The sequence below is a fragment of the Pezoporus occidentalis genome, unplaced genomic scaffold (genome assembly GCF_034315485.1).
Source record: "Pezoporus occidentalis ecotype Australia unplaced genomic scaffold, CSIRO_AGI_Poc_V1 ctg116, whole genome shotgun sequence".
Taxonomy (NCBI): Eukaryota; Metazoa; Chordata; class Aves; order Psittaciformes; family Psittacidae; genus Pezoporus; species Pezoporus occidentalis.
Window position 1 is genome coordinate 1,572,197 of NW_026912951.1, and position 24,039 is coordinate 1,596,235.

The following is a 24,039-nucleotide window of genomic DNA, read 5'->3' on the forward strand; positions in this document are numbered from 1 at the left end:
TAAACAGCATTTGAAAAGACTTCTCAGTAACTTTAAAAGGTAGTCCCTAAACTTCCAGATTTGTTTGATCAGGTACCATTTAATCTCATTTATAAAAAATGGAGGGAGGATATATATAACCAGCAGTATTTAGCAACTTTTCAGCGCCATTTTAAAAGGTAATACACAGCACCATGTTATCAAGATGTCTGCATTTCACACGACAACCATTAGTAAGATCTGTTTGGGGATCCAGATTCTTCAGTTACTGTAATTAGAATGATGCTGCATTTTGGACTACCTTGCAATTATCATCAGCTATATTTATAAACTGAAAATGCAATAATCTGAGATCAAAATCCCTCTCTCAATTGGGCAGGGACCCTTCCAGACATAGTTAGACACCACTGAGTGATCAAGACAGATTTCTGTAATGTGCATCCTCCAGAGGAAGAGCTGATTTCCTGGACATTCATCTAAGTCCAGGGTTCAGGCTGATGAGCAGGACCAGATTTCCACAGGAGACCTTAGTGTTGTTTAACCATCAGACTAGTGACCCCTTTCCCAGGAACCCTCACCCCCACTGCAGGAACAATTCACTTGTTCATGACATATTTACTGAGCTACTGCAGCTGACAGCCCAGCAAATTAAGCCAGCACCTATTTTCTCCTAGTATTTTGGTCTGCAGATTGCAGCAGTTCAGCAGCTGTTACAGAATAAGCTGACGCATCTTGAGATCATAGGTGAAAACTGCTGAGGCCACACAAAAATTAGCGCTTTTTGATCAATCACACCCACTGTAGTCTCGACTTGTACACAAAGTTTTTTCAAAAAACAATGAATAATAACAATACTCTATTTATTTCAACAAGTTTCCTTCTTTGTTTAATAATCATCTACTGTAGACTATGGGATTAATCTGGCATTACAGCCATGCAGAATTTCTTCCACACAAGATGCATGAAAAGGCAGAAAATCTCAGCTCATAGAATCATAGAATAGTTAGGGTTTGGAAAGGACCTTAAGATCATCAAGTTCCAACCCCCCTGCCATGGGCAGGGACACCTCACACTAAACCACATTACCCAAGGCCTCGTTCAACCTGGTCTTGAACACTGCCAGGGATGGAGCATTCATCTTAAAGTCCAAGCAAGATCTGGAAAGTTGTCTTATAAAGAAAATCCTATATTTTAATTACTGAGAATATGAGATCATTGTGGTTTCAGGTTCTATTTTTAAAAGGCAAACTAACCAGCTTAATTTATCCTACAGCATATTTGTACCGCTATAATGACAGTGAAAGAAAGACTTGTGTTCTTAGGGTTTACAAATACATCTCAATGCATTAATGCTACCACTGACAGAACAAGAGTAAATAATTTTCTTGAATTCATTTACTTGACAGACTGTAACATCATGAAGAAATTCAGCATAATTGAGTACAGTCATTTCACCTTACAGGGGTATCTAAATTTAACTCTGTTTACACAGACTAGTATGTAATATAAAGTATATCTTTTACTAGTAAATATTTTTGAATTCTAAAATATTCACATCTACTCCTAAAGATGCTTTAGTAAATCAGAGGGGTCTTCTCATTAGAAAAATGGAAAATATAAAACTGTGTGTAGAAGCAAACAAGTTTACTTGATTCACTTTGTTTCCTAAGGGAAATCTACAGTGATTTGGGAAAAAGTAATGCAAAAATACTTGAAACACTGCTCAGTTAGTCCCTATACTGCAGCATCTGTGAGGATGGGAGAAGTCTAAGATAGGTACTGTGAATAGCTTGGTAAAGTATACAGAATCTAGCTGTTTTGCATACGGGACCTTTCCTTCACTCATAAGTGAAAAACATCTCAGAGCTAGAAGTAGAACACAAGCAGAGCATCTGAAGTGAATACAAATCCATCGGCTTTCAGTGCTTTACTAGGTGCAACATAACAAGAAACTAAGTGGATCTGCTACATGTGTTTGTGCTTCCACAAATTCAGACTATACAAGAGATATTTTTCCTCTAAGGTCTTGTGACCGTTTTGAACAGAACCCTAGCAATATGCAGTAAATATTGAACAGAATAGTACATGATGCTAGTCACTGCAAAGGCCAGTGAAACAGAGTCTGTTGATATAATTGGTAAGGCAATCAATCCTATGTGTTTCTTTAAAATCATGTTCAGGGTCCTAAAAAATAATTTTAAAAAAGCACTACTTACCTCCTGATGACCCAAACAAAAGGACCAGTCTTTATCTCTTTGCATTCTCAAAAAGAGTAGGTAAATTCCTATACTAAATTTCTATTCTGAAAAATCACTATTACCTCCATCATATACATAATGGAAAGGTGTAATAATTCACTATATGGCAACACAACAACAAAGTCAAATTCAGAACTCGAAAGCACAAAATCAGACATACATGCAGTTGGATTGAGCACAAGTTATTGAAGGAGGGAAGAGAATGGTTTTAGGCAACAAACCTGTGAATACATTACATAAATGTGCAAGGAAGTTATACTAATATATTAAAACCTTCTGAAGAAAGCACTAGGTCTCAGGAACAGCGTATTATAAAACCTGCACAGAGTTCTTAGCTTTCAGCAAGATTTTCAGTGTCCTTGTTCAGGAGAAAAAAAAGAACAAATTGTACTCTTTCAACAGGAAGTATTCTAGGGATGTGCAAGAAACCCCTGTTACTTGGCATTTCAGATTTCCAGGGCAATTAACTCCCCACTGTATCACATCACTTAACATTAATTAATTGCTAAAGATGTAGTTATGTAACTTACTGAGCTGCTAAGGATAAAACAGCTCCCAAGCTCCCAGGACTTGAGTGGCATGCAAAATTATTATCAGTGAAGCATAGGGATTTACCCTCTCTTCTGAGACTGCCAAATCAAGCAGTCATTCTCCCTCCAGTGTCAACTAATGGGAACAAGTCAAGTAAATGTCAGTCAACTATTAGAGTGCCATCAGCCCTCTACTGCATGGACAGCCTCGTGGAGTGAAAGCTTTTGAGAAAGTCCTGTTGTCTCTCTGCATACAAAAGGGTTAGAGGTTTCACAACACAGCACCCTTGGAACCAGGTCCCCTAAATGTGGCTCAATTATACTTCCAGATGTTTATTTCTTTCAGATAGATCCCAGCCTGAAACAATTATTTTCCCTTTTTTTTTTTTACCTAAAACCAGACAGATTTTCAGGATAAGCATAAATTAGGGAATGTGCTAATTAAACTCTCTCATCTATAGCATGGTTTACAAGCTGACATGACACTGGCTCAGGAGAAAATAAAAAAAGAAAACAACAAAGTTTGAGTCTACTCACTCAGCTGGACATTACATTAGGGAAAGAGCCCAAATTCCTTCACTGCTTTTCAAAAACTGGCAACTTTTTACAGTTCCAAAACATGTTGCTAACATTGCTAAACAGGCATAGAAGCTGAGTCAAGCTGTAGGCAGCTGAACTGCACTCCCAGGAAGAGCCAACTGCTACCATTTATATAGTGCCTTCTGATTCCATGTGGGTGACTGATGTTTGATTACTATGGAATATGGAAACAGTTTCTAATCATTTAAATAAATTACAATTTCGGATGGATGAACAGAGGCTGCATATGTACCCTGAAGCTCACTCAAACACACCGAGGAGGAGAGAATTTCAAGGTTCTTTCTGAATGGATGTAGGGGGAATGTGATTGCACAACTCTTTTTACTGCTTTTCATCTCAGATGCGACATACTTCAAAGACATTCTTCACACAATCCTATTGAAGTTTCTGGCCAGGGACAAGACCTGGAGAAAAAAGAGGATATGGTTCTGGTGCATCAAACAGGCAAGTCCATGTGACAGCAGCCAGCCACTCAATTCCATGCCAAAGTGATGCACATAAGGACATTTGTCTTGCAATGCTTAACAGTTACCATCTGTCTCATAACAAAGTCTGTTGTAGACTGACAATGGTGTAACTGAAACTGCCTCATTTTCAAGAGGACAAATTTAGGGACCTGGCATTGCAGAATCTGAAAAAAAAAAAAAAAAAAAAAAAGATACAAATGCCACAGGCTCTTTGGATTTTCATTTTCTGACCATCCCAGTACTTGTTGAAACTATACTCCCAGGCCTATGAATATAGACAGAGAGTTGTACACAGTTACTCCCAGTACGCAACCAGCGTGCAGAAAAAAGCTTCACTATCAGTCACCTTGAAAAGTTACATCCTCCAGCACACTGCTGCATCATTTAATTTCAACATCTGACCTATAACCATAGAAACAATGTATGGTCTTCTTTCACAAGCACAGAAAAGCTTGAGGAGCATCCAGCTTTGTAACCCGGGGGGAGTTAGCTTAGAATTTTGCAGAGTTTGCTATAATGATAAAGTGGTTTTGTTTCTTTTTTTGAACTGTTCCAGGTAGCTCTGAATAAGGCTTTGAAACTGATCTTAGGTACAGTTAAGCAAAGGGTCTACCAATCTTCTTCAATGCTTTAAAACAAAAAATCTAGGTAGCTCTCAAATATTACAGAATTTCTCTGACATCCGTACCAATCATCTTGGACATTATATCAGCTTCCCAAGCTGCATGTCACAATTCTGAAGAGGAACGGCTGCCTGTTCTGTCAGAAGTGTGGACGCATCATTGCGGTGTTTGACACAGGCTAATTTGGAAACACACATGAATGATAAAAGTGTGCTTGAGAGAATACATAACTTAGGAAATTGATGTCACTGGCATGTGACAATGCCCACTGTGACCCTATCAGTGGGACATCATCTTTGCAATAGTGGGAAAAGCTATTGTTGTATTTCCAGAGAGAGAAACCTCAACAACTAATTTTGTTAGCACTGAGGCATGTTTTGTTATGCATTTGTCAAGTAGACGTCTTACTCATGAGGACTGGCCACAGCACTGGTAGTAGATGTTCAAGAGATTCAGTGTACTGGCTAGTAGCATATAAACTTATTTACATAAAATAGATTTGAGATGTAGGTATGCACATTTGCAGCACAGGCTGCCATCACTGTAACTGATAGAAGACCACACCAGTGTGGCATGGCAGCAGCACATGGGAGCTGGTATAGAAGGAAACACATGCATCAGGACTATTTTCTGGCAGAGAAGGTGAGGCTATACTCCTAAGTTTATTAAACCATACCAAACAGAAAACAGTTTGGAGAGCTTTTTCATACTTTTTCTTGAAAGCTGATTGAACTATTGAAAATATTGGAAACACATGTTTGCTGGGGCCACCAAGCCCATCTGAATAGGGGATGTAATGAAGCTGTTTAAGGAATATCAAGCATAAAGCCAAAAATAACTCTGAGGAATTTAACATTCTGACCCAAATGGTTCAGAAAACACAAAGCCTATCTCTCTTGGAAAAAAAAATATCTGATTTCTTTAGGTCAACAGACATATAGAGAGTTAAATGTTCTCTGCTTCACTAAGAGGAAAATGTTGTTTAGGGGACTTGCCTGCACTTTCTGGTAGCACTATCCAGAAACAGTTTTTGGAGAAAGGTATTTGTAGCATAAGTGAATTTAAGCAAACAATAAGCAGAACAGAGAACATTTCTAGTAGATGACATGATGGATTCCATAAAACAATGATGGGTCTTGCAAAGTTGCATCACCATCAAAAAACTGAGAGTATGCTTGGGGTAACCTCACGGATAACTTTTCCATTACCACTCTCCCAGTTATTCCTGTTCAATACATTTTGAGACCTGCTCCTGAGCCAAAACTTTCTTCCTGCTATGCCTCAGTCTAATCAATTGTATAGAAGTAATCCAAAAATATTGGCAAGTGAGGAAAAGAATAAATTCATTACTTAGATGCCCATTTATATAGAATGATAGGAAAGTGAGGAAGAAATCACTAGATGACTGTAAACCGAAAAGCCAATATGTGATGGACCTTGTAGATTACACACAAAAAGTAATGTTTAGCCAAAGGTGCTACTTTGCAAATACATGCAAACTTGATTTTAAAAGCATGGAACCAGATGCAATGGAACTAGTTCTATGTTTACAAGATTACAGCTTCTATTCTTTAATAAATGCAGTTCTGCCTGCAAGTATTTTTCATAGCTAAATTTTTAATTTTACAGACTGTTTTTGGATTAAGCATGACATGACCCAGTAGGCACATATGTTGACTATAAATCCAAGGTTTGGCTAATTACTCACATAACAAATAGTAAAAATCTGAAACACATCTAAGCCTTCAGCACATATATTTTTTTATAAACAAGCATGAATCTTATAAACAAATGAATCTGTTCATTTTGCAAAATTAAATTCTCAAACTTGTCAGCTTACTAGAATTCTAAAAAGCACAATCACTTTAAATTAACAGATCAAGTTAATAATCACTGAAGAATAAAAATTGGGATGAAGTCACATGCCCTTGAAATACAGGCAGACACCAGAAAAGTGTCATACCTCCCTGATGTACAGAAGACAGTAGAATTCAAGTGCTTAAGATATTTTTGTATCCTATTATTCTTAGAGTTATCTCTCATTTAAAAGTCATTCTCATCACACATTATTAAGAGTAATAGATAAATACTCTAGTTTAAAACCAAGCTGCTTTCAAATAGCTAACAACAATACACAGAATTTGCAAACAAGTTGCAAAACCACAAAAAACCAAACGCTTAACATTAGATAGTGAGAGGTAGCGCAGGAAAAAAAACAGGGAGTCATTACAGTTTCCTGAGGTGTGTGTTATAAAAACATTACTGTGAAGTCCCAAGAGTATCTCTATGAAAGCTTCCTGAGAATTGTAACTTCTGTTTCCCCCCATCTGCCAGTCCTACAAATTCAACTTGAAACGTGTCAAGCTATGCTCTCCCAAGTTCATATGCCATCAGTAGCAATAAAACTTATATAATGAGAATTACAGAATTCTTCTGAGGATGAATAAACAATAGAATATAGCACTCTAACTGCTAACTTAGATCCACGGTGGTATCAGAATTGTTAGAATGCTATTAAGAAATAAAGCATAAACCAAGAGCATCCATTCTAAGGATAAAGAATGCATCGTTCTTTATATGCACTTCCAATAAAAACAAGAACGAAAATGTGCTGTTTGTTGCCAAGGTTGTTTTGTTTAAAATCCAAGTTATAAAATTCTATCAAGTTAGACTTGAAATTCAGCGCTTGAGTTGCAAAGATAAAAACTTCAGAGACTACTTCTTGCAGTTCTAACCTCAGCACTCTAAACTCAAAATAAACACTGATAAAAATCACACAAATATGGCCTGGTCAGCAATACTTACCCTGTCTGCACATGCAAACTATTTATTTTAGATACTTTAAAGTCACGAGCCCTATTAAAATATTCAGATATTTTTTTCTCCCTTCCAGATCAATGTCTGTTGTTAGACAGACACAGTCTTAATTAAAATTACAGAGGAAGCTGAGTACTAGTAAAATACTGTCTTCACAAATCTGAATTTAGTTTGTTGGCAGAACTCTAAAACAATACATTATTTATGAACTGCATGAAGTTACATGTATGCATATTTTATAGATTTAATATAATGGATCCAATCATTTGGAGGGATTGCAAAAGCTCAGATTAAAGCAAGATGTGACATATCATATTAGATACAAAGCCAAAATTTAATGAGACAAGTAAAGGTCAGAGCAGCACACTGCAGTTTCAATTTGATACCCCCACTCTCCTCCTTGTTTTTAAGCATGCATCATAACTTTGACTTAAAACACAAAGCAAAACTAAAAGTTTGTATAAAGGGATAACTCTAATGCCAAGAACACTAAAGAAAACAGGAAAGTTAAGCCTTCATTTCTATTCCAGAATCTAAGTGACTGCAATTCAGTTCATCATCTCTAGTCCTCATTTTCCAAAATACTATCAAGTAGTTTTCAGTGAATTACGACTGATTAATTAAAGCTTGATCCAGAGAAGTTATTAACACTCCCTACTGGTGGGTTAAGAGAAAAAGAAAATACCAACAACTCTGTCTAATAGTAACATAGCACCTCTAGAAGTGTATTATTACCTGCATTTTAATATCTGACAAACTTGATATTTCTAATAATCCGGATTCCAATTGTTTTTTATATTGTGCTGTGCTGCACTCAGGAAAACCCTTAACCATTATTCCTCTTCCACTCCCCCCATTCTTTATGGTCTGTCTCTATTCTTCCATTCAGTACCAAAGTCATAAACAGAAAGAAATTTATTTCAATAAGACTTTTTCCTTTAGGCCTTGGATGTACTAAATCTGTTCTGGTTATCCATCTTTTCTTTTCCAGATGAACAAATTTACACCCAAGAAAGATCAGAGTGGACAAGGAAAATAAGATTGGTAAGGAAGAAATAAGGATAGCATAATGAGGGATGCAGAATCAGCGCAACACTGGGATTTTCACACTGTTTTTCTCTTTCCTGGTTACTTATCTCCTACCTTCTCAAATAAATTCGTCTTTCCCCTCACACACTTTTCTGTCTACGCTTTCTTCACTTCTTTTGTCACTATTCCTCTCCTAACATGAATTAGTATATCCAAGACACAATTTGCCACTAATTTAAACTCATTAAAGAGCAAATAAACGGCAATATAATTTATTTTATTTATTTTTATGCTGTTACTGTCATTTCTGGAATATACCAATCAATACTTCCCTCCTCACCCAACTCCTCATTCGTAATACGAGTTAGGTCAAGTGAAAATCACTTTGACTTCCTTACTCTTTCCAAGATCATTGTATGTTAATATCCAAGAGAACCTGAACATAAACATCCTGTCTTCTGAACATAAACATCCTATCTTACTGGCTTGAATATTGTTCCTCATTACTTTTATACTGCTCTTGGTACTCCCTTTCACCATTTTCAGGTGTTTTTAAAAAATAATATTGTACTTATAAAAATGCTTATATAATACACTTCTGAAAAGTGAGAATGCAACATTGCAGGTTTCCACCCTTTTATTTTCTTCCATACTTCCAATTTTTAATCCAAGTCTTTGCAACACAATTTTTTATTTGTCCCTCCCTCTCCCTTTAAAGAGCTTTTCCTCTAATTATCTTTTGACTCTGCTTCTGCATTTTATTTTTCACAAATAAATGTCTTTGCCACTGTGCATTAGAAGCATTTCTACCAAAAAAAAAAAAAAAAACAACAAAAACCACTTTTTTATTGTCCCCAATACATCCAGAGCTTTTTCTTTTTCTAACCCTGCTGAGGTACCCTGTCCGCATAATGCTCACTTTCAGCAGTCAACATTCATCATTTTGATTCTCACAAAGCTCTCCAACCATCATTCACTCCTGCAGTGCAGCACACACTCTAACTCCTGCTCTGCTGCAAGACAACATTGAAAAATACCGATTCCCTTTTAGTAACTTACCTGCCAAATTCTTCCTTCAAGGCTGTACTTTAGATCTTTCCTTTCTGTTAACATGCTAGGAAAAAAAAACCCACTAATTCTACTTTTCACAGCTTGACTGCAATTCTGCTTAATTCTTTGTAAACTTCTAAAATCTTCATTTCCATTACAGTTGATGCTGCTTTAAATTTTAGCTCCAAACCCCATGATTTAAGCTTCATTTTCTTCCCAGCTTTCTTCATTATTCAGTGTTTCTTCCGATTGCCTCTTTCTGTGATTACTATCACAAATTCCTCACAGATGATAAATACAGTATTTCTAAGACTTTTTTTCCCTACTCTCTCCCTCATTTTATTTTATTTTTTTGTTTTGTAAGAAGCTGGTTTCTCCTTGTCAGGGACAGAGTCCTTTCTTGAGTACTTTCTTGAGTACATTTCACTACCTTTGTAGATACAAAAGAAATATCCAAACTACATGAAGATGTGTAACAAGTGATGATCACCATACACTAAGTAAACAAGCATTTGACAGTTTCATTTTCCTTTTCTAAACACATATATTGTAAGATTCTGAACCCATTTTGACTTTGTGTATTTTTGTTTCAACTTGGTGCTGCTTTTCTGACCCTTAAAGAAACAGACTATTTGAAACAAACATTTCAATGACCTTATTTGCAGCACTTCTTAAATTCTTTTTATTCCAATCATTAATTGCTCTCCAATTTTCCTGCTACACTTCTGAATAATCCACTCTTCCCACTCAGAAATGAACTTTTAAAAATGCAGTTGCCAGATTTCAGAGGCCATTTGATGTTTCCAACCATTCTACTCAAGACAGTTGTATTCCATTACAGTCAGGCTTCTGAAGACGTTTTTCTTTAACATGCTATTATTTCCCATCAGCTTTTAAACAGCTCCAACAAACTTTTTTAGTTTTTATCTCTCAGCTTTTAGCAGACTTCTGCAAGCTTTTCCCATCAAGTAACACAAGTTGAGGAAAATAATAAAAGCTGTATTCTCAGGATTTCTTCCCCACGTTTCTTCTCACAAATAATCCACATTCACTTAGAGTGTGGCTACCTCAGAGCTCTGATCTAATTTATTGGTCCTTTACTTCTCAACCCCCAGCCAGGCTTCTTGAATCAGTCTTTGCTTTCTCCCTGTACTTTCAACAAATATGTAAGTTATTCAGATATAAGATTACTTACACACTCCTCTCCAATATGCCAGTGAATATTCCTGCAAAAATTCTTCCAGAATTTCTAGTTTAATTTCTAGTTTACAGTTAAAGTTTTTTTCTATCCTCACATTTTTTTGTCTGTGAAAGCTTACAGAATAACAGCTTCTTTCAAGATTTCCAGAACACACTTTTCTCTCTCTCACCCTCCTATCCCTCTTTTTAAAGCCTCTTAGTGATGTTATGTTATTCATGCACAACTGTTTGAAGTTTCAATCTTATTTGAAACAAAAAACTAGGAGATGACAACCCTTCTGGAAACAAATACAATTCCAGATGGCAACTAGAGCTAAATGAGACTCTGAACTCAAAGCCAAGGTAAAGGAAAAGTTCACTGGCAAAACTCGATCAGTATAAGAAAGGAGCATTGACATAGAAAGCCCTACATTTCATGGATTCAATTTTCATCTCTCATTGACTCTAGATAGGTTCTGTGTACTTCATACGATAATTACTGAACAATACCTGAACTGACAGATTAAAAGACAGTTAAGTATGAGACACAGTTTGCTAATAAATTAGCTGATACCAAAGAGGTCACTTCAAGGAGAAATGGAACTCTTAGAACGTTTCAAACTTTAGAAATTCTGAGTGTACTGCATGCATTTGCTTCCACACCTCCTCAACCTAGATGTAGGAATAGAAGCAGAATTTCATGCCACTGAACCACAAAACAGTGGTAGAACTCCCTTCAAAAAGTTGCCCTCTAATCAGCTGTCATGGAAGAGGCACCAGCTCTATAGCATCCCCAGAGGTCAAGCAAGTCATATTGACACAGAACTAATGGAGTAACTTGAGCTCTCCTGAGGGGGCATTTTTTTTAAAGTATCAGAAGCAAAAACTTGGCTTGACCACACAATAAACAAACACCCCCCCCCCCCCCAAGAAACAACAAAAAACCTAACAAAGAAACCCTCATTACATAACCATTTCAGAATTACAATGCTACATACAATAAAACACAAGCAACTCAGATTTCCCTCTGTTGTGAAAAGTTTATATCACAAATATTTGCAATATATATGCAATTAAAACCTTAGTAAAGAAGCAGCAACTGTTTTGTACAAAGGAACAGCAATTAATACTATAATTATTTTTTTCCCTGTTAATTGGCAAGGTAACCTTTGTTAAATTGTAACTTAATTTTTTCCAAATGTGCTTTTAATGCTATCTGGCAGTAAATTTTACTTATATAGGAAATCTGGAAGCTAATAAGCCGGGATCATTAACAAAAAGGTTATATATACAGTTTACATATTTTTTTATTTATAGGATTTGAACATCTATCACAATCTAAAAATATATAGTCAGGTATATGCTTAAGAGTATGGTGACAAAAGGCATATACTTTAGTTACAGAATAGCTAGAACACCTGAAACTCAATTCATCATTACTGCTATTCACCATATCCATACCAGAAACATTATCCTTGTAAAAAAAAACAAAAAAAAAACAAAAAACCAACCCCCCAAAAAACTTTCTATATTTTCATATTTTATGGACAAATTTTCAAGTTCTTACAGGATAAATGTGGTCAGAATCACAGAAGTGTGCAGGCCAGCAGATCTCTAGTCCAACCTACCAGGGGTTGGACTAGAGGGCCAGCCTCAAATTTAGATCTGATTACCCAAGGACTCATAATGGTAAATTATTAAAATCTCAGAGCACAGGGATTCAGCAACTTCTTTTTTTAACCATTCTCATTGTGACTTTTTTACTCCTTACTGGAAGAGTCCTAACTGCAGCTAGGGACCTAATCCTTGCCACTTACCCTTCCACCATACACCTTTGACAAAAGCCTTGCTCAATCTTCCTTAAAACCCTCCCTTCCACTCCTGGGTACATTGTAGTTGTAACTATATCCTTAACGGAAAGTGTGTGAAAAGAACAGAGAGCATAACTGTAAAATAAATCATGTCAAAAAAAACAAGCACAGTCTGAGCAATAGAATGACAAGCACCCACTCAGTCATGCTCATGACAAATACAGACAATACAGATCATCAAGTTGATTCAAACTCAACACTTAAAATTACCAATAACTCTTTTTTAAGGAAGAACAAACCTGGGCCACTTTAACGGAATTTTGAGTAGAACCACCAGCATGATATTCTACTTTGAACTTCTTCACAAGTTCTTCAAATCTGTTAAAAAAGAAAAAAAAAAAATGCAGAGAAGAAAAAAAGTTAAACTACTTTTTTTTTTTTTTTAAAAGAAAACATTAAGATTAGAAGTAAATGACATCATGTTATTTGAAAACAATACATTCAGATATATTAGTTGCTACATATGGTGAAACTGGGAACATCTATTTCGATGTCGTTCAAATTACAGAGCAAAGTGTGACATCAACCTGAATCCTTTACCTTAAAGTCACAAGTGGAGTAAGTAACTGGAAAAAAAATTATCTGAAGCATAAGGTTGATTGCAATTAACTGTTAGATTGATAAAATATATGCTTGAAGAAAAATTATACAAATGAAGACATTCAGATACTTATTCCACATAATTAAAGCTAAAAAAAGAATGTAAAATCAAGTGAGAAGATTGAGGAGATCCGGTGTCTGTTTCAAAATTAACTTGACCCAAACAGTGCTATGTTTTACGGTTTCATATGAAATAGTACATTTTGACAGGTGAAGAGCTTTTATGAACAAATCTACTAGTATGTGAGAACATCTGATAACAGAAAAGCCATGTGTCTCCCAATGAGCTTTCAAATCCTTTAAGTCATACTACTACAAAAACATAGGATACTCTGGTAATGTTCAGTAGTATATTATAAGGTTTGATCATTAAAAGAAATATTCAAACTCTTAATGGAAATATCTACCCTCAGATATTTCAGATAAAACTTTAAGGTTAAGAGCCAAATAGAGTTCTGTAAGATGGTCTTCCTTGACTAGGAGATACTTTGCATCTGATCAAAGTACACCACAGCTCAAGAACCAGTCTTCTCTCTAGTCACAGGCAAGTGCCACAGGACACAGGGAGTTGTGGAGACTGCTGTGCATGAATACTGCATCATGCCTATAAGTTCTAAACACACTTCAAAATGAGTGGATTGAACAGCAGGATGAACAACCTCAGAACGCATTAGATTCAGAAGGAAGTACCCCTGCAGGCAAGTTAAAATGTTTTCTGTAAAATTTGTTTGCATATTTGAGGTTTAAAATGACTTCAAGGTCAACCCTAATTAATAGCACAGATTTGCCCTTCAGGTCTATTAATTTTAGATGTTTACCCTTAACAAATGAAGCTTGCCCAGTTGGATGTATTTTAACGTATTTTATTGTATTCACCTTTATTATCTTTTCAAAAAAAGTGACACTCCTTATTTCAGACACAGTGAAAGATTAACACTATCTGCCTACCCTACCCTTCATCTCCCCCTCACAAACCCCAATTTCCTTATAGTATGTGAACAATAGCTTTAGGGATAGATTTGTCAAATAATGACTTGTTTGTTTAAAAGGTTTTGATTTTCAATACATTGGTACTAATAGGAACATTTTTCCTGCTACAGTACTTCCCATTTAAAATGTCTGAATAATGAGCTACTCACCCTAGCAAACTACCGATGGGCATACAATTAGAAAGAACCAAGAACTAAATTACTACATATGCTTTTCACAGCTATCCACACTACTAATTATCCACCAATTCTATGTCAAGCAACTGAAACCTCAAATGACAGCAAGTAGCTGAAAGTGGGGAAAAAAAATAACAGAAACCAACAGGTCTCCTAACAATTGCTTCTCCAGCAAAGACATACAAACTGTCATGTACCAATTATGTATTTTGGCAATATTTTTTCTTTAATTTAATTGACACTTTACCTTTGAATGTGTACTGCCCAAATCACGTGGTTATTTTTGTATAGCTACAAGCATACCAATTAATATTTTAATTCCTTTACCTAAAGCCATCTAAAGTTTCTATGTCCATATTATTTAATGGCATGTTAACCCTCATAAATTTAGTATTCTGTAGCTGATCACTGACATTAGCAGCCCTAAATCTATATGAGTATGCATTTAAATACTTACCTTGTAGTTTGAGTGAATAAGATACGTGGTATCTGAATTTGGGGAACCAAATTGGAAACAGCCTTAAAATACTATCTGTATTATGAAGACTCCAAGGTGCCATCTTTGTAATCTAAGAAATCATCTGAACAAATCTTTTTACAGTTACTTAAAATAGTAAGACAAACAATGGCAACTATCTTTCACTATTTCAGCACTAGCATTAAAAGTACTAGCTCCTTTTCTTCAAAGTAAGATAGCAAACTCAACACCTATGAAGGTCTGTTACATGAAATAGAATGAGAGTTTGTACAAATGCAAGAAAAATAATTATTGCTGGTCCTTTTCCATGACACACCGGAAGGATGATATAAATGATGTTGTTATAACCCACAAAAGCCTGATAAGCAAGTTGTATCAAGAATGACCTCAAAATTAAGAATGTCAATAGCTTTTTATCTTAAGAAGATGAACAGTTAGATGGACATTTTTCAAAATGTCAGCAGATGGCACAGGCAGCGTGGGAACGCTGACTTCGTCACTGTCTGCTGTATGTCTGACCTGCAAAGAGAAGACTGTCATTCCAGTATGCCTCAGAAACATGGTATTTGCTTTTATAAAACTCTCCATTTTAAGGAAGGAAGTTCAACTGTAGAAACTGCTCTGAGGCCCGGGAATGCTAAACAGAGCTTCTGTGTGTGCTTCAGGACCAAGCTGTTATCACACTTCAGATAATTCAAGAAAATTAAAACCTTATGAGCAAGACTGAATAATACTTTTGTTTCACATTCTGCAATTGTTGGTCTTTCTGAGTATTTTTTAAGGCTGTGCTATATCTGAGAACTGTGACCCTTCTCCTGACCTAGCAACACACCGTAACCTTAAATAACAGAATAATAAATCCCACAATCAGCACCGTATCAAGGGGCCCCATTTTTGGTACCATGAATTTGTTCACCGCATCGCAGTGTATTTTAACAAAAACAAGTTCGCATTTGCAGCAGCATATGTTTTCAGTGGTGATACTGCTGATCAACTCTAGCACTGACCAAAGAGGATATGTCAATGATTTGCTCAATTATACTAAAGGCAATAGCACTTCTGTCAGAAGCGGTTTTTCCCTCCCTCCCCCTTTTTTTAAGAAGGATTGACTCCTAACTGAATTTGACACTGAAAGGTGAAGCTTTTCAGTAGCTTCCCTTTTGACAGAATGAATGGCCATTAAAAAAGGTACAAGGTGGTAATGGAAGACGCTATTTTATAAAAGAATACAAATGAGAATAATTTTTTTTTATTATTATTATTTTTTACCAGGATACACCCTCCTACATTACAGGAGGTTAGAGACTTATTTTTAAAAGGCACAGACTCCCCTTGCATATGCCATATGATTACCTCCAACTGGAGATAGTTGTGAAAATTTCCTCACAGTAAGTATCACTACTGACAATGTCACCACCCTTTTTGTCACTCAAACCATTCATAACCTGAGCATCACTATTCATCTTCTCTGTGTCCTCTTACCAAATTATGCGTAAACCCTACACGATTCTTTCCTGTTCTTAAAATGCACAATATACTGTATTATACAAATAAATGCACTCATCTTTATATCTAATCCCTTCAGACAGCTGCAAAGATCATGAGTGTCAACTACCCCTGTGACTAGCTCAATTCTCTCCACATCCCTCTTTTCAGTCAAGCAGAAGCCACTTCCCTACACTTCCAAGGACCAGCAAAGCATTATAGCACTGAACATACCATCTCTCTTTCACTGCATTCAGATTTACAACAGCCTCTTGGCACAAAAAGGTCAACAAAAATACCTTTTCTCTCACTAACCCATGATATCTCCAATGTCCAGTTACTAGAATTTTCTGTGAATATTAGCAAATTTATTTTAAACCTTCTTTCAAGATGTCCTTCACCATAATGTCTAAAAAAAAAGTCTTCAGCAAGGCTGTGTGATTTCCCGAGGCTATTCTCCGTCCTAATGACTGGCAATCCTCTCCTGGATCAATACCCATCTCCCGTAACTCGTTTTATACACAAAAACTGAGGCTTTTGGAGCTGCGACTATCTTCTCTGTTACACAGCAACAAATACAATAATGTTTGGCTCACCATGGTTTCAAAACCAAACTGACAAGAAAAATAATCACAGAAAACATTCCCTGCAACTGAAGGCAGACAACACAAGGCAATGGAGCTACAAGTAAGGAAAATTAAAGCAACTCAAGTAAAGCTGTTCAAGTTTTTGGACACAATTTATATTAGACTAAAAAGAAACTCCTTTTGAAAAGTAAAATGGCTACAGAATACTAACATTTAACTGATGTCTTATAGAGAGAGAGCACCAGGAAAAACATTTCTGATGCATATGTCAGAAGGTACTTATCTGCAAGAAGTAATCTCTTGTTTTTCAGCAGGGTGTGCTGCCCTGGATATCTTTTGATATATCTGCTTATTACCTAAGATGTACTCAATAGCATACCTCAGCAGGGAGCTACACATTAAAAAATAAAAAAATAAAAAAATTAGCTGCCAAAAACAGCTAGAAAGGAGAGAAAAATCATTTTTTCCTTTTTGCTTGTGCATGTGATAATGACAGCCTGAATGTAAGATAAAAATCTGGTTACTTTGTATAATAATAATACAATATTTCCAGTGGATTTTTGTTTGGTGCTATAAAAACTTTCAAAAATACTAAGATGGAAATCTCTTAATCAATAAAAGGTTGCAAGTTACAAGTAACTCTGTAACCTTTTTTTTTTTTTTTTTGGAGGTAAGTTGGGGCTAGGGAGGCAGCCTCTGTGATACCTCTAGAGAGGAAGGTAGGCTAGGATTTGGTATGTTTTCAAGCTATTGGATAAATTTTAATTAGATTTTAATTAAAAACCATAATTATGGTGATTCTGACACCTTTCCCAGATATTTATTTTTAGTTAAAAGAAGCAGTCATATGAAGACATTGCAACAGCTCAAACGTTCAGCTGTGAGGAGAAGCAGACTAATACACTGACAGTTACATGTTTGATCCTTTTAATTGCATTTTTTAAAATCTACTTAAATCTCCAAATTAAGTAACCTGTGTCAGAATGTCTACAGAATCACTTCATAAATTAAGGAAAAAAAAAATATGTGAGAGAGTGAGCATCATATTATACAACCTGTTTTAATAATACTAAAAGCTCACTAAAACCACAAAGAGAGTAACAAATATTATTTCAATTTTTTAAGGAAACCTTCAAGGAATAAATCAAGACAAACAACTAAATAATTCCAAACCTGCATCCTGACTGTTTTGCAAGGCATAGCAGAAGTACTTATGCGTACATCTGGACAAGGCTGTCATCTGTCACATTCTCAGTTTCATCACAGCTTGGGCCAATGCCAGAACGATGCAGACAGCCACACCGCCAGGCAGATGGGGCACATGTTACAGAAAGACAACCTTCCTGGTCAGTGTTAGCAGGCAAGCTGAAGCCTTCAGAATTCGATGTGAAGTAAAATCCAATGGAGGTTTAAGGAAAAGGTCTAGCCTTGAGATTCAAGGATTATAATTAAGCCACAAAGTATTATTTTTAAACGTAAGTAAAAGGGAGAATACTTTGGGACAAATGCTGTGGGTAAAAAGGAAAGTAATTCACATTTTTAACTCTAACGAGCATATCTAATTTCTCTTTATTATACAACTCAGTGTTCAAAGTTCAAACCTTAGAAAAGATATATATATGAACTATTTCATCCCTCGTCTTTGACATATAACCAATTAAGATTGAGATGCAGATATAACTGCTTGTTCTTACTTAAAATTAGATCTGAAAGAGCAAAAATACTGCCTTTTAGAAATAAGGTACAATCACAGAGGTACATGAGAAAACTTTGTAACAGCTGCTTGGAAATGACTGACTTTATGCAGAGCTAGTTCTTCTCCTTATTACCTTGGCACAGAATTAAAGAGCTTGGGAATGGGTAGGGGAGTAGAGGGGAAGAATCAAACATGCTAAAAAGGAAGTATTGCAGACAGGTTAACACCATGGACATATAACACATGAGAAAGCTAAATATGTTCAGAATATGACTGCTACAATTGTATACAGCGGATTACCATATTTTTCTCCTTTATTTACTGAAGTTCAGAAAACAGTGACTCTTCATGGAAGTATTTACTGTTGCAAACTAGAATTTCACATAAAGTATTTTCCTAATCACCTCATCCAAACAAACAGCAAATGAAAAAAGCCAGTAATTCCAACCAGGTTAGGATTATGAGTACCAAATGTTAATATATGAAAGAAGAAGAAAAAAAAATGCATAGGCAAATTGCAAGATTCATAGCTTTGAAATATTTTACCACGAATGTTAGAGCAAGGTTGAAAAAAATGCACTTAAATGTCAGTTTGATAAAAGCCAAAAGAACATTTTCCACATGTGTTTGTATTTAGGCATATTGAAACAAGATGGAAAAAGTACCAGTCATTCAAACGTAAGGTTAAAACATCAGCTCTTAAGCATCATGATGTAAAGAAATTTCTCAAAGTATTGTTGTTTTCCTCTTCTCAGCAGAGTCAGGAAAATTTATGCAAGTGCTCTTGAAAAACTTCCCTTATTCCAGATTATCTGGATATCTTCCTCCTCTACGTTACCTCAACAATGTACATGATTACACTCAAAAACATCAGCCACCACAAGGCAAGTTTTTCTGTTGATATTCTGAAATGCTGTAGGAAAGGAAAAAACTAGACCACTGGATTATTAGAAGACTACATTTCTGATTCAACTGCCCCTAAACACTACAAATACATACACACATTATATATACAGAGTACCTTCACAACCCTCAAAATATGTGTACTATATCTGATTACTATAGTATGGGCCAAGAAGACTAAAATTTTTCTCTCTCTTAAGTTTCTAATGAAAATGTTTTCAGAAGTTTCATCTGAGGACAGATAATCAAAAAATACTATGGAGAATTTCTGACAGTTCAGAAGTTCTCAACTTTATGCTTTCCTCCCACTGCCTTTTTGGAAGAAGATCTTCCAAAGATCAGCCAAAACTCAAAAATTCTGCAGATACATCTAGGGATTTGCACCACAGTATTTGTTGCAAAACACTGTAGACAGAAATAGCTCCTTGCCCTTATACATTGCCAGTAAGGATCAAAAGACACACAGGCAGGGAAAAGTATGCAGCATTTACCTTTTTCATCCTTAGATGTGCCAAAGTATGTTTAGGAGCAGTAAGGAACAAGGTCATTTCCTTTGTTATTTCTCAGTAGTATTACAAAAACATTTACACTTGCTCCTGATGTTCCCAGTATACATTTGGCAGCTTGCACACAAGAATACTACTTCCAAAAAAACTGTGTCATTTGCTGCTTGCTTCTCAAAGCAGCATGAGAATACCTACTTTCTGAGACTAACTAGTAAAACTAACCAATGAAAGGGCAACTTGTTTATCATACTAGAGGAGCATACTTAATCCTTTTAACATCAATAACTCTGTTCTACAAAAAAAAAAAAAAAAAGCAGCAACCCAAGTAACACTGACTGGTTTTGAAAATAAGACTAGATTTACAAAATTAAAAGCAAATTAGAGATCATAATCCTAATTATGCAACAATCAGATGAGACTGCAGTAGATGCTTCCCACTTGGCACAGTAGAGACCAGGTGTTAACTGTCAATAAACCTTTAGTGAATGCTAATTGAAACTGCTGTTTCACAAGCATCAACTTACTCCAGCTCACATCAAAGAGAACATTTGTTTAACTTAGCAGGATATTTGCCAAGAATATTCTAATATTAAAAGTATTCAGTCACCAAGAGATCTTACACCTCATCTTTGCTTCAATTTAGATTATCTAAAAATGCAGTACAAATCGTATTAAGTTGCCTATATAGAACTGACAAGAAAGAATGCACACTCACACCTTGCAGAGAGAAATATTTTACTATGGTAACTTTAAAATTTGTACTTTTATTATAGAATCATAGAATACTTAGGGTTGGAAAGAACCTTAAGATCATCAAGTTCTAACCCCCTGCCATGGGCAGGGACATGTCACACTAAACCATGTTGCCCAAGGCTTCGTCTAACCTGTTCTTGAACACTGCCAGGGATGGAGCATTCACAGCCTCCCTGGGCAACCTATTCCAGTGCCTCACCACCCTCAAAGTAAAGAACTTCTTCCTTATATCCAATCTAAACTTCCCTTGTTTAAGTTTTACCCCGTTACTTCTTGTCCTATCACTACAGTCCCTAATGAAGAGTCCCTCCCCAGCATCCTTACAGGCTCCCTTCAGATACTGGAAGGCTGCTATGAAGTCTCCACGCAGCCTTCTCTTCTCCAGCCTGAACAGCCCCAACTTTCTCAGCCTGTGTTCATACAGGAGGTGCTCCAGTCCCCTGATCATCCTCGTGGCCCTCCTCTGGACTTGTTCCAACAGTTCCATGTCCTCTTTATGTTGAGGACACCAGAACTGCACACAATACTCCAGGTGAGGTCTCACGAGAGCAGAGTAGAGGGGCAGGATCACCTCCTTCGACCTGCTGGTCACGCTCCTTTTGATGCAGCCCAGGATACGGTTGGCTTTCTGGGCTGCAAGCGCACACTACTGGCCCATGTTCATTTTCTCATCAGCCAACACCCCCAAGTCCTTCTCCGCAGGGCTGCTCTGAATCTCTTCTCTGCCCAACCTGTAGCTGTGCCTGGGATTGCTACGACCCAGGTGTAGGACCCTGCACTTGGCAAGGTTAAACTTCATGAGGTTGGCATCAGCCCACCTCACAAGCATGTCAAGGTCCCTCTGGATGGCATTCCTTCCCTCCAGTGTATCAACCGAACCACACAGCTTGGTGTCATAGGGAAACTTGCTGAGGGCGCACTCAATCCTAACAAGTTTGCCAATGAACCAGTTTAAAGTTTGCCAGTTATAAATACATCAAAACAGTAAAACAGTGAAAAGTAAGTTCATCAAGGTGCGAAGTCTGGGTTCCAATTCAAAGTTGATAAAATATTAGAAAGTTTTGCAGAGCTATACCGAAACAAAATTATAAACTAATTGTTTCCATACATCACTCAGATAAAAAAGCATTTTATCTGAGTAACGTTCACCACTAGCACAAAGTTCAAAATAATAGTGACAGATGTTAACCGCTCTCTAAACCACTTTTTTGTTCTTTACTACAATGTAAGTGGTTCACATCACTTCAATTACACTGCTAAAACATCTATTTTTCTTCATCTCTTACGCTATTTTAAATTCTTTTAAACCAGCATCTACTCAGTAAATTTAAATCAAGAAAACGTTAAAATACATCAGAATTTCTAAGTAAACCAAGAAGACAGTACATGTCCACTCTAAGCTCCTATTAACATGCACTGAACTATAATAGTTTTCCTCATGAACAAATAATAGAGTGCAGAAAATGCTGGTCTGAGCACAACCAAATATCAAGATTTCTATTTTAGTCCTCTAATGCCCCATTTCTCAATACAGCTCTGTCTTGAATATCCCTTAAGATACTCACCTCCATGAATTTCTGTAGCTCAGAAACATGCAATATTTACTACCACAAGCACACACACATGCTCCCAAGTATGTTCCTTTTTGTAAGTTTTTGATAAGTACATTATCATGTGCTCACATCTTTATTTTCAGTAGGTACTACTGGAAACCACAGGAGGAACCAACTATTTATTATCAGCATCTTTGGATACTCAGGAGAAAAAAAAAAAAAGAGAGATAAAAGAAATAAAAAGGAACCAGAACTGTTCAGACAGGATAACATGGAAATATGCTGCTTTCACTTTTGGAAAAGACAAAAACCTGGCTCTCCTACAAGCAGGAGAACTGGTGGGATGAAATCCAAGGACTGGATACATATAATATGAGAAGATGCATAAATTGCCTGCTAAGGAGACAATTGTGGGACAATCTGTAGTCAGTATAGTGTACTCAAACTAGGCATAAACAAATGAGATCAGGATTTGGAAGCAGTATAACCACAGCAGCCTGATGTTTAGGAAAAGTTAATTCTTTCTGCTAAAAGACAGGGTAAGTTTTCCCATGAAAACTTACATGCTACTGCAGCTAAATTTATTGTGATACATGCACCAACTTATAGGTTTTTCAGGTATTTTGACCACACCACCATTGTCTGCAATGTAGATATATACCAGAGTTCTAAAATGTTAAATATTTGTCTTGACTAACCCGGTCTAAGCCCCATAGGTTACTTAGGAGCAGCACACACTGGTAATACCAGAATCCTCAAGCTTGATTGGTTTAAAGCATTTTGTACAGTGACCACAGCAGTAGGAGAAGATAGGTTAAAACAGTATAGGCTGAAGGATCAGCAGGTGCTAATAATGCAAAATATTTGTTTGAATGCGGTAAGATAAAATTTTCTTTTATCTCAGTATTCCACTGATAATTGAAATAAAAGCAAACCCAAAAGGCTAAATAAGCAATGGAGAGTAAAAATTATTGCCTCTAAAGAAAAAATCCTTTTGCAACCAAAACAGAAAGGCCTCTTCACACTCGTTATATGCTTTACAAGAGGAAGATGTGTAAACAAAAGAAGGTAATCACATAAATTGTTAAGTGGCAAAAGTACCAAAGTGGCAAGTACCAAAGCTGACAAAAAGACTTGACACTGATACTGCTCTTATAAACACTTCCTTTACAGAATAGGGTTTGGGGGTCTTTTTTCTACCCTCTTTCATACAGTTCCCCCTGAATCATTGCAGTTTTTTTAATAAATGATTCATTTGCACTACCAAACTCTGAAATTTCAATACTACAAAAATTAAGCAACGAGATTAATAACTTTGATTAATTTTTACTTGAGTGGTGGTATTTTCACCTAAAAAACAAAGCCTTCCCTGTTATATCAGCACAAAATCCTTCAAACCTTAAGGGAAGGGGTCAAAGGAGAGACTTTGATTTGCATGCAGAAAGCAAAAGCAAAATAAAATATAGTCTTCAGTAGGGACCAAAACAAAGATGCTGGGTAATCCTTAAAAGTAATACACTGGAAGTTGATAAATCTGGGGTTCTCTCAAGGATGAAAGCCTTACATTGGGCTTACCTAGTTAGGAATCTTTTCAGAAGATCCCTAGAACTAGATAACACATTCGGATTTCAAGAAATGAATGATGTTCTGAATTAGAAAGCAACTACATATTCTTCTCTATCCATAAAAGGTGACTGTCTTCAATTAAACTGCTTTCTCAGAAATGTTTCTCTATTACACCATTGCGAGGCTCTCCACCAGTCTTCCAGTTTTTGAGATTTTCATATACATCATAATACAATAATAATAATAGTAAGTGCATGCTTATTCTTCCAGGGAGATAAGTCTCCATTTCAATGTATTTTCTAGATGAAGCTTTAGTTACTTGACAGAATATCTCCTGCAGAGA

The 24,039-nt window shown here is 36.2% G+C and overlaps 1 protein-coding gene across 6 annotated transcripts in view; it reads right to left on the bottom strand.

Annotated features, from left to right (window-relative positions):
- The window catches only part of ADK (adenosine kinase), a 305,725-nt gene that overhangs the window by 203,583 nt on the left and 78,103 nt on the right, over positions 1–24,039 (bottom strand). For all 6 annotated transcript variants that reach the window (XM_062639731.1, XM_062639723.1, XM_062639711.1 and 3 more), the window contains one exon: positions 12,643–12,721. In XM_062639731.1, coding sequence (XP_062495715.1) covers positions 12,643–12,721 — 79 coding nt within the window. The remainder of the gene's footprint in view (positions 1–12,642; positions 12,722–24,039) is intronic.